Source organism: Penicillium pulvis, assembly GCF_028828015.1.
Source record: "Penicillium pulvis strain IBT 33274 chromosome Unknown contig_7_segment1_segment0, whole genome shotgun sequence".
NCBI classification, from domain to species: Eukaryota; Fungi; Ascomycota; class Eurotiomycetes; order Eurotiales; family Aspergillaceae; genus Penicillium; species Penicillium pulvis.
In genome coordinates this window covers 3,708,054-3,724,653 of record NW_026643079.1, presented here as the reverse complement: position 1 = coordinate 3,724,653, position 16,600 = coordinate 3,708,054, and the positions used below count along the sequence as shown (strand labels likewise).

At 31.1% G+C, this 16,600-nt stretch overlaps 2 protein-coding genes across 2 annotated transcripts; both read right to left on the bottom strand.

Moving 5' to 3' along the window:
• Nucleotides 1-2,793: 2,793 nt before the first annotated feature.
• On the bottom strand, nt 2,794-3,105 carry N7503_009377 (uncharacterized protein; the record flags this gene model as incomplete). Its single annotated transcript, XM_057068924.1, has 2 exons — nt 2,794-2,841; nt 2,896-3,105. The coding sequence occupies 2 exons, from the start codon at nt 3,103-3,105 to the stop codon at nt 2,794-2,796; spliced, it is 258 nt and encodes an 85-aa protein (XP_056919779.1).
• A 1,775-nt stretch (nt 3,106-4,880) lies between these two features.
• On the bottom strand, nt 4,881-6,457 carry N7503_009376 (uncharacterized protein; the record flags this gene model as incomplete). The annotated part of the gene is given in 9 exon segments (XM_057068923.1): nt 4,881-5,017; nt 5,107-5,248; nt 5,277-5,307; nt 5,382-5,488; nt 5,547-5,621; nt 5,672-5,808; nt 5,906-6,025; nt 6,038-6,185; nt 6,221-6,457. 9 exon segments carry the CDS (start codon nt 6,455-6,457, stop codon nt 4,881-4,883), a joined length of 1,134 nt encoding a protein of 377 aa, XP_056919778.1.
• Nucleotides 6,458-16,600: the final 10,143 nt, after the last annotated feature.

The window sequence follows — 16,600 nt, the reverse complement described above, 5'->3', positions numbered from 1 at the left end:
GGTAGGACCGTAGGAGCATCGAAAGATTTGATTTAGGAGGTAGATATTTATCTCATATATTAACTCAGATTTAACTCTTTACTTATTAGCTAATGAGTCTATCGCCTAGAGGGCACGAATGACTTATAATCGACCTAACGCTAGTGACTCCGTATATAATATATATAGTTAGTAGCGACATCAGCTTCCTCCCTACAAACTACCTTCCCTTTCTTAGGACCCACTACTATAGCCTTAGCGCAGGCCCTATATTAACTAGACCGCGTTAAATTGAGAAACTTTATAAAATGTGTTGCGTATAGTATTGTATCCTCCTCCGTAATATTATATCTAGTGCTTTAGATGTTGGGCGGTAAACGTGGATGGCTATAGTACTCGATAAGGAGTATTCTACGGCGACCTTCCCCTTAACTTAGTGTGGCCCGATTAAAATAGGGCCTACGCTAAGGCCTTGGTAGTAGGTCTCTAAAAAGAGAGATAATCTATAGGTAAGAAGCTAATCTCGCTAGTGATAATATCACGAGACAGCAATATAATAGTAAGTTAATAGTTGAGGTATGCGCATTATGCAAAAAAGGGATTTATTGCTATTGCTCCTATTATATCTATTAGTATATCTAGTAGCTAAAGTTTCGTAGAAACTATATATTTCTCTATATTCTAGGATTATTTTTTCCTTTCTCTAGAGTCTTTTGGCTTCTCGAATATATTTAATTATTAATCTCTAGCCTATTGTGTTTAAGACTCTTTTATTGGATATAGTATTATAAATATGCATCCTATATTAGTTGCTATTCTGGTCATTATTCGCGTATGCACTTCTAGGGCTGGTGTACTTAAGGTTATAGATTATGATCGCTAGTGTTTAATATGGTCTAATGGTAACTATGGTTATATAGGTTACTCTGCATCTTTTGCGATACTAGATGGAGATGATTATTTAAGTACTTATTGACTATCTTAAATATGATATAATATTGCTAATAGCTTGCTAGAGTTCCTTAGTAAGAAAGATTCTACACTTAGTGTTAACGTATGCGGCATAGAAGATGGTTCACCAGCTGCTTAGATATAGGTAAACCACACTAGTCTAGTTACTTTTTTTAATAAGAATAGAAATAGCTTAAACTACGTACTTAATAAGGGACTTAAGGCTGGTAGCTAGTGCACTGCATTTAAATCGGAAGTATTCACAGTAAAATCGCTCTTATCCTCCGCATCGTCAACTACCTTAATCTCTATTACTACTAAGTCACGATCTACTATTCTATCTACTACCACTCTATCTACTGCCACTCTATCTACTGCTACTCTATCTACTGCCACTCCATCTACTACCACTCTATCTACTACCACTCTATCTACTACCACTCTATCTACTACTACTCTATCTACTACCACTACATAAAATGATCTAAATACTATTATTTACTATATTATAGTTTATCCATCATTAACTATAACCACTAGCTGTTTATCTATATAATCAAAAAGATAAAATAAATAGCATACTTACCTATTAAAACTACAATCACTAGCGATATTAGCTTCCTCCCTTTAAACCGCTTTTCTTTTCTTAGGACCCACTATAAAGGCTTTTATGCATTTACTATAGATGCCGTAAAGTGCTCCTTATCGAGTACTATAGCTATCTAGATTTACCATCCAGCATTTCAAGTACCGGTTATAATATTACGGAAGAGGATATAGTACCATACACAACACATTTTACAACGTTTCTTAATTAAACGCGGTCCAGTAACTCCAGTTAATATAGGGCCTGCGCTAAGGCCTTAGTAGCGGGTCCCGAGAAAGGAAAGGTAGTCTATAGGGAGGAAGCTGATTTCGCTACTAACTATATATAGTATATAGCGCTAGGATTTATTCGATGTATTAAGGCTACCGCTAGTTACATTTGATTAAATCATATTTAAGGTGAGTGTTAGGACTAGTGTCCTAGGTGGAATTGGATAAGAATGATAACACGAGTAGTATATAAGTATGCTATATGAATTGATATTAATGATAATATAATCACTAGAGGACTCTAGGGGTGTTCTCCCGTGATCCTAATTCTATTATGTAGCTTAACTAATTACCTACCCGAGCATATTAGGCTAATATTCCTCCAGAAATTCCGTTGTATACTAGAACTAGAGTATATAGAAGTGTTCTTAGGCCCTTTTTCGCCTATTCTTGGGCCCTTCTACGGGCCTTCTTATAGATATGCCGTAATAACGAGTAGCATTAAAGTGGCGTATAATATACCCTAGGTTATTAAACATCTAGAGATGAGTCCTTTCCGGAAACTTTTCTTTTCATACATCCTTTTACTGTGCGGTTTGAGGAGGGAGATAGAAATGCTACCTAAAGCTCCTTCTCCTAATAGTATTCAATTATTCCGCTGAAAGTATATAGGCAAAAGTAAGGCAGAGGAACGGCGTTCATACTCAAATTCGAGCTATTGAATTGGACCTATAGAAATATATATATGTTTCACCCTGTAAAGGGGTAGCATTCAACATAACCCGTGAATGGTGCCCGATAGATAGGACACCTTATCTGTGTTCCATGACTTTCTGCGTAGATAACTGCTCTAAGATCTTCTACGCACGGCTTGCAAACCATATGCCTATAAATAAGAGTCACCTAGAGATCTGGCTACATATAGCAAATTCCGTAGTCTAGAATCCGCCTTTCCTTTTGCTGGGAAAGCTCCTCTTAGGTCTTTTGGTGGTCCTCCTTCTCTAGGCGAAGTTCATCTAGAAGAATTCGATTCTTCTCTTATAATAGCTAGACTTCACGGTCGACTGCCTTTTGGAGCCCCTTAAAAACGTCATCCTAGTCTATTATTAGTTAGGAATGAAAAGGGTAGGTATTGTAAGGAAGGGGTACCAAAGTAGATGGCTCCTTCGCTTTGGTTCTTCGGTGTTTGCGCGATAGTGTCATATCTGCCTGCGCATTAATTAATTCAATAAATATGCTCTTAAATTCCCGGTAACTATAATCACGGCGAGGAGCCCTCTGAGGTCGTGAGCTGTCTGGCTTAAGCATTAAAACTTCCTCGTCGTCGGCAATAACAATAGTATCGGAAGGGCTTATCATCGTAATCTTAGTCGCTATACTTAGGGGAGGAAAGTAGGCTTAGGAAAGAGAAAGAGGAATATTAGAGTATATAACTAGCTAGGGGGAGGACGGCCTTTATATACCTAAGAAGTAATAGTGGCGGAGTTAGCTCTGGCATAACTTACTTCTATTAATATAGTTCATATGCATCACAGCACTAGTTCCCTAGTTTTATAGCACTAACGAGGAGATACGCTAGTCCTAATGCCTAAGACGACAATGGCGACACGCCTTTGCATTTAGTAATTCGATATAGGTTATAAGGCAAGGACGTAAGCATGATGGCTGGTGAGTAATAAGTTACGAGGAATGGACGTGTAATCTTTCTTGTATAAGACTAGTCTAAAGAACTCTATGGATTATATGTCCACGTATATCCTAAAGAATCCCGTTAAATTAAGCTGTCTTCTAATTGATCTAAGCCCGCTTGATCCTTTCCTTAAAGCTCTTTCGTCGGGTTTGGATAACGCCGGCGACTCCGTACACGATGAACGTTAGAAGCATAACGCTAGAAACTCATTTAATGCAATAATACTACTTCACACTAGTTATAGTTAAGTGGCTCTTCTTTTAGGTGAATAGCATCGAAATAGCGAGTAACATATCCGGGGTTATGAAATATCTTAAAGCGAACGGTGTCTAGAAGCCCTTCATTCGCAAAGCATTAGAAGTATGCCTCTAGCTTCTTGGTGGTTTTAAGGTATTCCCTGCTAGCACGTGACGGCTTATCACGTATAGAGACAGTTACCTTATAGGGGTTAATATTACTTTAGGTCTACTACTCCTTTGGCTAAGGTAGTAGTTTAGCCTGTGGGGCAGACTTAAGATTTTTCCGCTTAGGCCGGCCCCTTAATGGGCTACCTTCGAGGATATCATAGTACTACACGATAGATGCGGTACCTATATCCTGGCGACGCCACTTATCCTCTAACGAACTAGAGATTGGGTAAGAGAGAAGACTCTATATAAGATGTAACTAGAGTGGGTGCATTGTGTCCTCTAAGGACGAGCCGTCTTCACTCCCTTTCTTAGCCGTAGCGCCCGAAAGCTACGCCTCGATGTCTAAAAAGGCTTAATCTTTATCGAATTTCTCTCGGATTTGATGCCGTAAGCTCCGTTGCAATCTTTTTCGCGTGTTTTTAACCTCCTTCTCCCGATGCTCTAGTCGAGGAAGCAGGCTAGGTTGCTAAGTCTCCTTATATTGCGCGTGGATCTTACTTAGGTTGCACCGGGCTTTTTCCAGCTCGGGGTGGTTTTCAACTTCTGCCCTTTGTTGATTAGTTAGGTAGCGTGGGTGTCTCGTGTCTCGCTAACGGCTTTGCCGCGTGACGGCTCGTATTAGTTCTATATCTAGATTAAGGCTATAGATAACCTGGATCATATTGGTGTCGATTTATAGAGGATAATAGTGGTTGAGAAAGGTGCGGGGGCTGGCATACTTTATAATTAATTGGTGTTGCTCCTTACTTATCTACCCTATGAAAGACGTCATCAAACTACTATTATTAGTTTCGAAATATTAATAGATTAACCTACCACTCTCGTTAAGCACTTTGCCACTTCTATACTGGAATTAATGGGCGTGAAACGCCCCTTTCTACCCACGAATCTCGCTAAATATAACTAGCAAATTGGAGATCATAGACTTAGATATCTATGTTGTCCGTCGAATTGTTGGAACGCCCTTAACCAATTCCGTTTTGCAAAAGATATACTAGTCGGACTTTTTGGGGTCTAAAGGTATTAAAAGCTACTTATAGCTTTTGCTGATGAAAAGCTTCCGTAGCTATGTCTTCGAAGTCAGCCCTTGATTTCGGAATACTCGCGCGTGAAATAAGATGCCGAAAAGTAACGTGTGCGGGCATATCACTAGAGATGGCCTGTAAATGATCTCTGGAAGTGCAAAAGTGGTTCTGTTATTGATTAGCTTCACGACCCTGGTTAGAATATTATAGAGATAGGTGGAATCCTAGAAGATACTACGTGTCCCGAAATTATTGGAAATTAGGGGAGGAAGATAGGAATTGGGCTCGCCGTATAGTTTGGTTAGACTAAGGAATTTTTTGGTCCCCTTAGGAGTAAGCTCGATTATAGGGATAGATAGGCCCCCACGAGGATCCTTCTAGAGGGAGATCTGTAAGTCTTTGAACTATAGACTTAATATAGCGCTTTTCTGGTGTACTATAAAGATGCCGAGGGAGTTAAATAAACACACTTAGATGCGTTAGAAGCCTAGATAGAACTTTTTCTCCTACGTCGCTAAAATTGTTTTATTAAACGGGCCAATATCCTTAATATAAACTAGCGTCTTTTTTCTGGGCTGCGTGTCTAAATTAAACTCTTTAACTAGCCATTTCATACCCTATAAATAATAGTAAGTTAATATAATTAAGTTGAACTAATATTCGAGGTAGGCCTACCTTTCGTATTTCTAAGCTATCTTTATCGTCGATTATAATATTTATAAGCTTCTGATAGTAAATACGAAGGTTTTTCTAGTCCGTCTCGAGTATGCTAGCTTTTTGGATGCCTTTTATATATCGACTGTCTTCGCCTTGCTTAAGAAGTAGACACTAGCGTAGAAACCGGTATATATTATTGTTAGATGCCTAGCGTAGCGCTTCCTCGACCTCACGCCATTTTTGCTTAGTCGGCCTACTCCGCACTTAGCTAGTATAGTACCTATGCTTACTTTAGGAGGGCATAGAACGAGATGGATTTTAGTGGTTTACTTACCTTTTCTATTGGCTCTTAATCCTCTCTCGTTATATTATGGTACCTAGCGCTTTATCGAAATCCCTAGGGATCTCCGAAAGATCAACTCCGCCTTCGTCCAGCGGGTTATTGTATAATCTTCTAACACCACGAGAGATATCTAGCTCTAGAGTAGGGTCCTTATCTAATTAGAGACGTTTTCGTGCGTTAGGCACGTCCTCTAAGTCCGTGAGATCTGTCTTAAACGCAGTATTATCCTGTAGTGAGTCGCTAGGAGTAGTGATACCTATGCTATCCTCGCTAGACTCGCTTTCTATTTTTTTGTTCTGCCGGCGTCGAGAACGCTTTATTATTAAAAGGGGTAGAGAAAATTTGAAACTATAAGACCGCAAAATGGCGAAGCGGCTAGTAGCCCCCGAAGATTACTTGGCGATTGGTTCTCGGATAATGCGCTTAGGACTAGGTAAATAGAAACGATAGAAGAAGGAAGCACGATGAAGAGAAGAGGATTAGCTAAGGTAAGAGGTAAGCGGCGGTAAAGCACTCGCGATCGACGGAGGTAGGGGAGCGAGGAAAATATAGAAATAGAAAAGGGGCGACCGTGGGTAGGCACCATTATGATTAGTGACTACTAACTAGGTACTGTGACGGTCAACCCATTTTGGCACTCTTAGTTCACGCTAAGCTAATAATGGCCTCCACTAATAATATGGTTACTAAAACAGAACTTACAGGGGAAGGGGAAAGGGTCGCTGACTCACTGCTTACGGGTAGGGTAGCTAGTGCGTGTTCATAGCTAGTATTTAGGCGTGTCGCGATAGCGCTATCACGTGTTACCAAATAGCTACTAAAAACAGCGTCTATTAAGGCCTAAAATAGTATATATTTGGTAAGTCTAACTTCTGAACTAGTAGAATTAAACTATCTAATATAGGAGAAAGAGCTTCTTACTATTAAGCACGCGCTCTACTTATAGAACTACTTTATTAATAATAGTTATAAGATAATAGTTATTATAGATTATATAAGCCTATAATATCTCTAGATAATAATAATATATAGTAAGCGTTTAGCCTATTAGATTAAGGAGTTCTAAGAATATAACCTAGTGGTTAAGTATAAGAAGGGTTTAGAAGCGATTATACCTAATATAATAAGCTATTAACTAGACTTTATTAAGATAGGCCTAATAAATATAGCTAAAAGTTACCTAATATAGTTAGTAATATTAATAATAGCCTATATAGTTTATCGCGTATTTAAGGATATCTAGTTAGAAGCTATAAAGCTATTCTTAAGGATAGGAGGCCTACCTAATAATTATTATATATATAAGATAGTAGAGTCCTATATAGATAGGCTTTTATTAGAGGAGGAGATATTAAAAGTAAATAAATATCTTATATTTATCTATAAAGATAGTATATAGTCTCTATATATAGTAGACCCCTTCTAGATAGATCTAGTTATACGCTTATATAAGGAATTTAGCTATCTAGGATCCCTAGGATTAAGTAGAGTAGTAAAACTATAAGCTTAGTAGCCCTCTATATATATAGATTTAGAAGAAAAGGTCTAATTATACCTAAACTACTAAGTCTCTTAGGGATCTAAGGAGAGCCTAGAGCGCGAAGTAGTATAATATCTTATAATAGCGGGTATCTAACTATTTAAATAATAGGGAATTAACCTTATTAGGCGACTTCTATTTACGCTAAATAGGAACTACTAGATAATAATAGTAATTAATTATATAACTAGATAGCTAATTATATAGGCGGTTCTAAATATAATTAAAGAGACCCTAGCGAAGTTTCTTTATAATAATATCTTTATATCTTATAGCGCGCTAAAGGAACTCCTATTTAATAATAGCCTAAATCTACTTTCTAGAGCTATATACTACTATATTTAACTACTAGGGGCCTATTACTATATAATAATACCTTACTATCTATAAATAAATAGGAAAGTAGAGAATCTAAATAGTCTTATTAGTTAAATACTTATAAAGTATCTTATAGATAAGCTAATATAAGTATAAGACCTCTTTCTACTATAAGCGCTATTCTCTATATATATTTATATATACTTAGTTATAGGATATAGCCCCTTCTATCTAGTCTATAGTATATACCCTAAGATCCCTAGTAATATAGACTCCCTAAATACGCTAATTATAGATAGAGAAGTAATCCTTTAGAATCTTAATAATATAAGAATAAAGGCGAATAAATTACTACTAAACTAAGTAATCTAAATAAATTATATTTAGGATTCACTAGTTATAAAAATAAGCTTCTATAATAGAAGCTAGGTACTTATAAGGAATAAGTTAAGAAAGAAATTTAAGAGTAAATAATTTAGCCCCTATTAAGTACTATAGGTATATCTATTAGATATATATACTCTTATAGAATCTAGTAGATAAGTACTAAGGAACCTTATTAATAGATCTTACCTAATTAAAGTAAATATAGATAACCTATAGGGGTTATAGGCCTCTATAACTATATAGTTAGCCCTATAGTAGGCTAGCCTTTATCTAGACTAGCTAGAAGAGTTATAGTAGATCCTTAATAAGGAAGTCTCCTTACCTATATATATAGACCTATTAACTTATACTTAGAAAGAGTAGGAAGAGTTATAATATATAGATATATACTTAGGTCTAATAGAGGAGGGAAATATAGTTACTAATTATATATTAGCTAAGAGTAGAGCTAATATAAAAAGAAAGAGTTAAAAGATAATTACTTAGCTAGTAGAAGAATATACTAAGCTAGAAGAATAGGATTCTAATATAAATAATTATAAATTAGTTATATTAGAGATAACTAGATTAGAACTAAAAGAGGAGTAACCTATATAGGATACTAAGTAGAAGTAATAAGTCTAGTTTAATAGCCTATTTATAATAGTAATCTAACCACTAGAATAGATATATCTAAAAGATATAGGCTATATAGTTAGTATAGGGACTATACTAAAGTATAGGGAAAGGGGCCTATTAGCTCCTATACTACTATATATAAAAGATATATAGTTAAGTATAGGCTATATAGATATATATAGGGACTATATAGTAAGGCGTAGGGAGAAGTTCTTACTAACTCCTATATAATTATATATAAATAGATATATATTAGATATAGGCTATATAGATATATAGGGATTATATAGATTATAATATAATTAAAAATAAAAAAGTAAAGTTATTCTAGGCTAGTATAGAAGCTAGCTATCTTAAGTATAACCTTAAGAAATAAAACTAACTTAAGAAATATCTAAAATTATTCTTAATTAATATAAATATAAGTAAAATAAAATATAAGTATATAGAACGCCTATAAATAAATAAGAAATTATTAAAAAGTACTAATAAAGAATAAAAAGGATATAAAACTACCTATATTAACCTAAACTAACCTAAAAGAAATTATATATTAATACCCTTAAAGATATCTTCTTTACTATTATTAGTACCCTCTTTACTAGACTTATCTAAACTAGTATTCTCTTTATTCTTAATAAGGACTTTATAGAGAAGATCTAACTCCTATAATATATAAATAGCGGCGCCCTATAGATCTTAATAAAGATTATAAATCTTAGTCTACTTCTCTTTAAGTATATCTAGATCCTTTAAGATAGAGTAGAATAAGATTAGATTAAAGGCGAGTCTATAAGGAATACCCTTTAACTTAGTAGCTCTACCTTTCCCCTTTCCTTTAGGAGTAGTTATATAAGCGCGCTTACTAGTACTCTTAGATCCCTTTATATCCTTATAGCGGTATTTTCTAATAGGAGTCCTATATATAAAGGCTCCTATCTTAATATTACCCTTATAACCTTTAGTATATCTATAAAATAAGAAGGGACTATTAGGATTAGTAGTAAGTAAAGGAAGAAAGATATAGAATAGTAATAGACCTACGTAAAAGAAATAGCGTCTAGAGTTATCTTCCTAAATATAATTAGCGTAAGCCCTATTAAATAGGAGCTAACTATTAATAATAGTAACCTAATAAGATATAAATAGACCTAAATAGTGGGAATAGTAGCTATAGATAGATCTAAAGGGAGCTATAATCCTAATCTACTAGATATAGGCTACTTAATACTATATAGAAGAGATAATAGACTTCTACTTATTCTTATATTAGTCTATATCTATATTAGAAGGGTAAGACTTAATAAGGGCCTTCTTAGACTTAGATTTAAAGCGATTAATTAATAGATTTCTATTAATATCTAGACTATAAACCCTACCTAGTTTCTAATTAAAAATAGAACTCTTAGACCTAAATAAGTCCTTAATAGCCTTCTTCTTACCCTTATCCTTCCTATTAGACTTAGCCTTAGTAGCGTAAACCTTACTCTTATAAATAGCTTATTTTACTTCCCTATCCTCTAAATACTAGGTATACTTATTCTTAGGGGGGTTAAATACCTTAATAACTTTTAGATTAGGATTATAATCAAAGCCCTTAGTTCTATAATACTTAGAAAGATCCTTAGATATATCTATAGGCTTAGTAATCTTCTAGCCCTTCCCTTTTAGGCCCTTCCTAGCTAGTCCTAACTCTATAATAAATTTAGTAATCTTAGTAAGGACTACCTTATAGGCTTTTACTTTAGCTATAGTAATAGCCCTAGTAGAAGATCCTTCTCTAATATTAATAATAAGGGCCTTAGTAGGACCCTTTATACCCTTCTTATCCCCTTTTATAGATATTATAATAGCGACCTTCTCTAAAGCTTCCTTATTAGCCTCCTTTAGGAGCTTATCCCTAACCTCTTTAAAGACCTCTAAGACGCCTCTCTCTAGAATAGCTTTCTCTAGAGCCTTTATTATAGCTTCCTCCTTAGTAGTCTTAGTAGCTAACTTAATAATCTTAGTTACCTTATCTCTTATTAAAATTAGGGAAGTTAGTATAGATTTATAAGAAAATAGGTCTAGACTAACCTATATAGATCTAATTAGATTAAGCTAGAACTATAGGGACTAGTACTATATCCTACTAGAATAGAAAAGCTAAGATAGAGGAGACTTATCTAATATAATAATTTATAAGAAAATAAAGAGAGGAAATATAAATAGTATTATATAAGATTAATATAATTATAAAGTACTTCTTATAGTAAACTATAATAAGTAGTAGTAGATAGCGAACTTATATAAGATATAGTATAAGTAGGTTCTTAATAAGATTAAGAGTAATAGTATAGAGAGTTATAAAGAGAAGAAGAAGTTAAAGTAAGAAAAAGTAGCTATTTATATTATAAAGTAAGAGAATAGTACTACTATATATAATAATATAAAAGAACACTTTCTTTAGTACTATAACCCCTATCTAATTACTTACTACTATATAGATTAACCCTTAAGGTATCTACTATACTCCTAAGTATAGGGTATTAACTAATTAGATAGATTAGACTAGAATAGACTTAAAAGAACCTTTTAAGCCTTATATAGGCTAAAATATAATAAGCCCTATATCCTTATTTCTTTTATTACTATACCTATTTTAAGGTATTAGCACGCTTTTATAAGCTTTTTCCTTTATTTTCCTTTATTTTCTTTTATTTAAATTATTATAAGATCCTTAGTATAAAGGAATTATATAGAAACCCTTATCTATAGCTAAAATTAGCTACTCTTCCCCTAAAAATCTATAGACTAGCTATAGATAAGTATAAGTAGACCTACTTATCTCTAAAAGGGAATATATAGGTTAGAATTACTAGAAATTCTTCTATACCTAAGAAGATCTTATATACTTAGGAATATAAGGATATATTTAGCTAGTAGAGAAGGATATAATAATAGTAAAGTCTTTATACTACCTAGTAGAATCCTACTAGATCCTCCTAAGTACTATCTAGTCTAAACCTAATAGTTCTTCCTAGATAATATATAATCCTACTTAAATCATACTAGTCTTTAATATAGTCCTATTACTAGATATATTACTTAATCTCCTATACTATTAAATAGGGTAATTAGTAGTTAGTACTAATTAAATAGTTAGTAATATTATCCCTTTATATAGTATACTTATATTTCTAGTAAATTACTATCTAGAACTTAGAATTAGTAAAAAATACTTTACTAGTAATAAGGTTATTATAAATAGTACTTAATATATTATAATTAGAAATATATATCTAGGTATATTAATTAGTAACCTATATAATTAGAATATTAGATCGCGAAAATATAGTTAATAGGCTATATAAAATAGAACTATTAGGAAATAAACGAAATTAACCCCTAAATTTTAAGCTAGAATAATCCTTATAATTACTTATACCCTATTAGGTCTATAGTAGTAGTTATTATATTATAATATATTATAGGCGGGTTTATATATTACCCTATTAAAAACCTACTAACTTTAAATCTAGTAACTACCTTTTTTAATAGCCTTAATATCTTATAATATATACTAACCCTAATAAAGGGTAGTTATTAAATTTATAAATAATTCTAATATCCCTTAATAAGATAGAGTATAAATTAGTTAGACTTATAAGCCCTAATTCTAATTATAAAAAGATTAAAGTATACTATATTAAAAAGGGTTAATAAATACTAAATCTAAGAAATCTAATATAAGTTATAATTAAAAAATCTAATAAGTACTATAATTAAAAAATCTAATAAGAGTAAATATATCTAGTAAAAATTTTAATAGATAGCTATATTAATAAAATATTTCTAGAAAGAATCCTATAAAGAACTATATTAGAGTAATATCTTAGAAGATAATCCTATAAAGAACTATATTTAAGTAATATCTTAGTAAAAAGATTAAGAAAAAAGTAAGCCTAAGAGAAACTAATTAGATATAATCTTTATTATTAGTACTATTATTAACTATCTCTATCTTTAATTACTAATTTAGATATTCTTACTCTAGAACTAATATATAAATATTAGAGCCTAAAATAGGCACTAGCTTAGTATAAGTACTAGAGATATAATAGAGATACTTTATCTAAGCTATATATTAGTATTCTAGATATATAAAGAAGATAATTAGTTAATAAGTATTATTATTAGTATAATACTAGATATAGAATACTACTAAGAGTAGATAGTTCTTTCTAAGCTTAGAGCGAAATATAATAGTTAGGGCTACTATAATAGAGATAGATATTAAACTAATTAGCTAATAATAGAGTATATAGCCCTTATACTTATAATATATATAATAATATAAAGAATTATTTATATACTAATATTAATTAAGAGTATATTAAGGAATCTATAGTATATAGAAAAGTATTATTAAGTATAGAAAGTAGGGGAGTTTAGGGAAGTCCTTAGTATAGGATAAGTTAGCAAGGCTATAAATAGTCTCTATTAAGATCTTAGAAGGGCCCCTTATCTAATTTACTAAGGTTTAGATATTAATAAAGAAGATATTATCCCTAGTAAAGATATTAATAAGAAGAGATCTTATAATAAGATAAAGGTCTTTAATAAGGGATATATACTACTAGTTAGTCTATAGATCCTATTTAGCCCTAATCGCTATAGTATAGATATTAGAATAATTAATTTAGAGATTATTAAGATTACTATATAATCTAGGACTATTAGTAGTCTAAGGGGTAGATATCTAGGATATAGTTAGTTATAGATAAAGGAGATATATAAGAGGGACCTATCTTAATATAGATTAGGAGTAAGAGTTACTAGAGTAGTAAATAATAGATTAGGGAAAGTTCTTCTTAGAAGACTAAAGATTACTTTAATAAAACTAAAAGATAAAGAGTACTATAAGGGAGCTTCTAATAAAAAGTAGAGTAGACCAAGCTAGATAAAGATAAGAAGCTATAGATTAATAAAGATAATAAAAGAAAAAGAGAGAGAGAGAAAGAGATAGTTTATATATCTATCTTTTATAGTAAATATTATAGTAAATATTATAGTAAATATTATAGTAAATATTATAGTAAATATTATAGTAAATAAATATACTCTAGTAAATTAAATAAAATTAGATAAAATTAGTTTAAATTAAATTAGAGCGAATTAAGGTAAAATATATTAAATTAATTAGAATTAAAATAAAGAATAGAGTTAGATAAAATTAAAGTAGAAGTAAACTTAATAGTAAATATAGAAATATATATATAATATAGTCTAGTACTTCTAGCTATTAAAAACTACTAGATAAGTTAAATATAGTTAAATTACTCTTAAAAGATATAGAGATTCTATTAATTATAATTACCCTACTTATTAACTTTTAATAAATAAAATCCTTAATTTACTAATATATCTAACTATTAGTTTTCTTAGGGTAGATAGATAAGCTATATTTTAGTTAGGGATAATATAGGAAGAGAGTTACCCTATTAAAAAAATATACTAACTTTATATCCTAGTAACTATACTTTTTACTACACTAAATATCCTAAAAATTAAATAGAGGGTAATTAGACTATTAATTAAGAATATATATAAATTTTAGTCTTATTAGAGCCTAGAATATTAATATAATATATAAAAGAGTATATTTAATATAATATACCCTAATCTACTTCTTTTTCCCTATACTTAAGAAATCTACCTTAAATATAATATAGTATATTATAATTACCCTTATAGATTAGATAAGGTATAGTAGAAGTATAAGAGAGACTAGGAGGTGGCTATAAGATATTAATAGGATAAGCATTAATAAGAGGGAGACCCTATACTAGTAGAGGACCTACTAGCGCTAAATCTACCTAGCGTAGATAGTAGTATACTTTAGTAGTTTACTAGGCCTTTAAGGAGAAGGCCTTTATAAGTAGAGCTAATATATTAGGAAGGAGTCTAAAATAGTTAGACTAAGAAGAAGATTAAAGAGAAGGTCTAGAAGATAGAGTAGACGCGCCTAAAGTGACTTAAGCGACTATAGATCTAAAACTAACGCGCTCCTTATAAGCTATAGATAAATCGCGCTCTAATTCCTTAGAGTAGTATAGAGACTTAGTATTTACTTAAATTATAGTATAAGTATAGGAGGTAATAGTCCCTTATCTAGGAGAAGGACTTAGCTTTAAAAACCCCTTAGCTATAGTAATAGACCTAAGGCTATCTAAGGGATAAAATCTATTAATTAGAAGATATAATAGCTAAGTAAGAGCTTAAGGATTATAAATATTAAAGAGAGTACTAATAAGATACTAGGAGTAGGTTTTAAATACTAAAGAGAATATTTAGGATAGCTATTTTAGAGATAGAACTAGAAAGGATTATATATACTTTAGTACTAGGGTAGTAATATATACTATATACTATTTCTTTATATATTTATTTCTAGCTACTTAAATTATTAGCTTATATATAAAATTAATATATAGAAACTATAAGATATTAGGATTAGAGTAGCGTAAGAGAGGGTATATAACCCTATATTATATAGTAAGTAGCGCGAGTAAGAGATATAAGTAAATAGTATAAGATTATATAAGGAGTATATAATAGTAAGGATTTAAATAACTTATATATATTAATAGGCCTATATTAACTAGAAACTTAAAGATATATATCTATTAAGTTAATTAATCTAATTAATAGTAAATTTAAGAGGTAAAATTTAGTATTAAGGAATACTAATAGAGGGATACTTCTTTAAGTAGACACTAAATATAGGCCTATTTTAATAATATTAGAAACCTATACTTTAGATTAGAGCGAAATAAAAACTTATTAGGAATCTACTAATATTAATTCTCTATTAGAGGATTAAATCTTAGCTTAATATCTATTTTCCTAGGTAACTTATTTAAGAAAATAAGTATAAGAATTTATTACTTAATTAGGATTAGTATAGTTTTTTCTATAAGTATATAAGACTTACTAGATATTAACTTTAATTATTAGCTATAGCTACCTTATAACTTAGACTAATATAAAACTTAGTAGGGTAGTTATATAGAATAAGATAAACTATTTAGGAGCGACTAGAGTAGAAAAGTTATTTACTAGTATAATTATAGTTATAATTATATCTATATTATATATAATTTTATAGGCCTTATTAAATAGCCTACTACCTATATATAAGAGAAGGTAGTAGGTTTAGAATAATATAGACTAATACTAGTATATAAATCCTAGATCTTATTAAATTTCTAGCTTCTATAATATTTCTTTAGGCGAGATATTAAAGATTATAAGTATAAGAATTTTATTACTATATCAAGACTAGCGTAGTTTCGCTTACTCTTATAAGACTACTAATAAGTACTAACTTTAAATATAGATTATAAGGGCTATAATCTTTTAATATTAAATATAAAGATACTTTTTAAATAGCTAAAGACAGGAGATTTTTTTACTACTAATTTTATATAGTATTAAGCCTATATTATAGTAAGTATATATTCATGATTCCCCTTATAGAGATTATATTAGTTTTAAAACTAATTCTTAAGGAAGGGAAGAATTAAAAGAGAGAGATTCTTCTTCTTCCTTAATATAGAGGAAGTGAGAGCTAAGTAAGAGCTAGATAAACGGTTTATAATAATCTTACTTTAAATATCTCTTCATTATAGACTAGCTCTAGGTAAGCCTAGAGCTCACTCTTAATCTAGATACTAAATTAGAAGCGATTCAGTACTATTTCGGGATACCTAAAGTATCCCATGATTTCTGCCTTAGAAAAATGGGTATCTATCTTTTCTTTCATAACACTTACCTAGCCCTTTTATTCCTTATATAAAGTATCCTATGATTTCTATCTTAGAA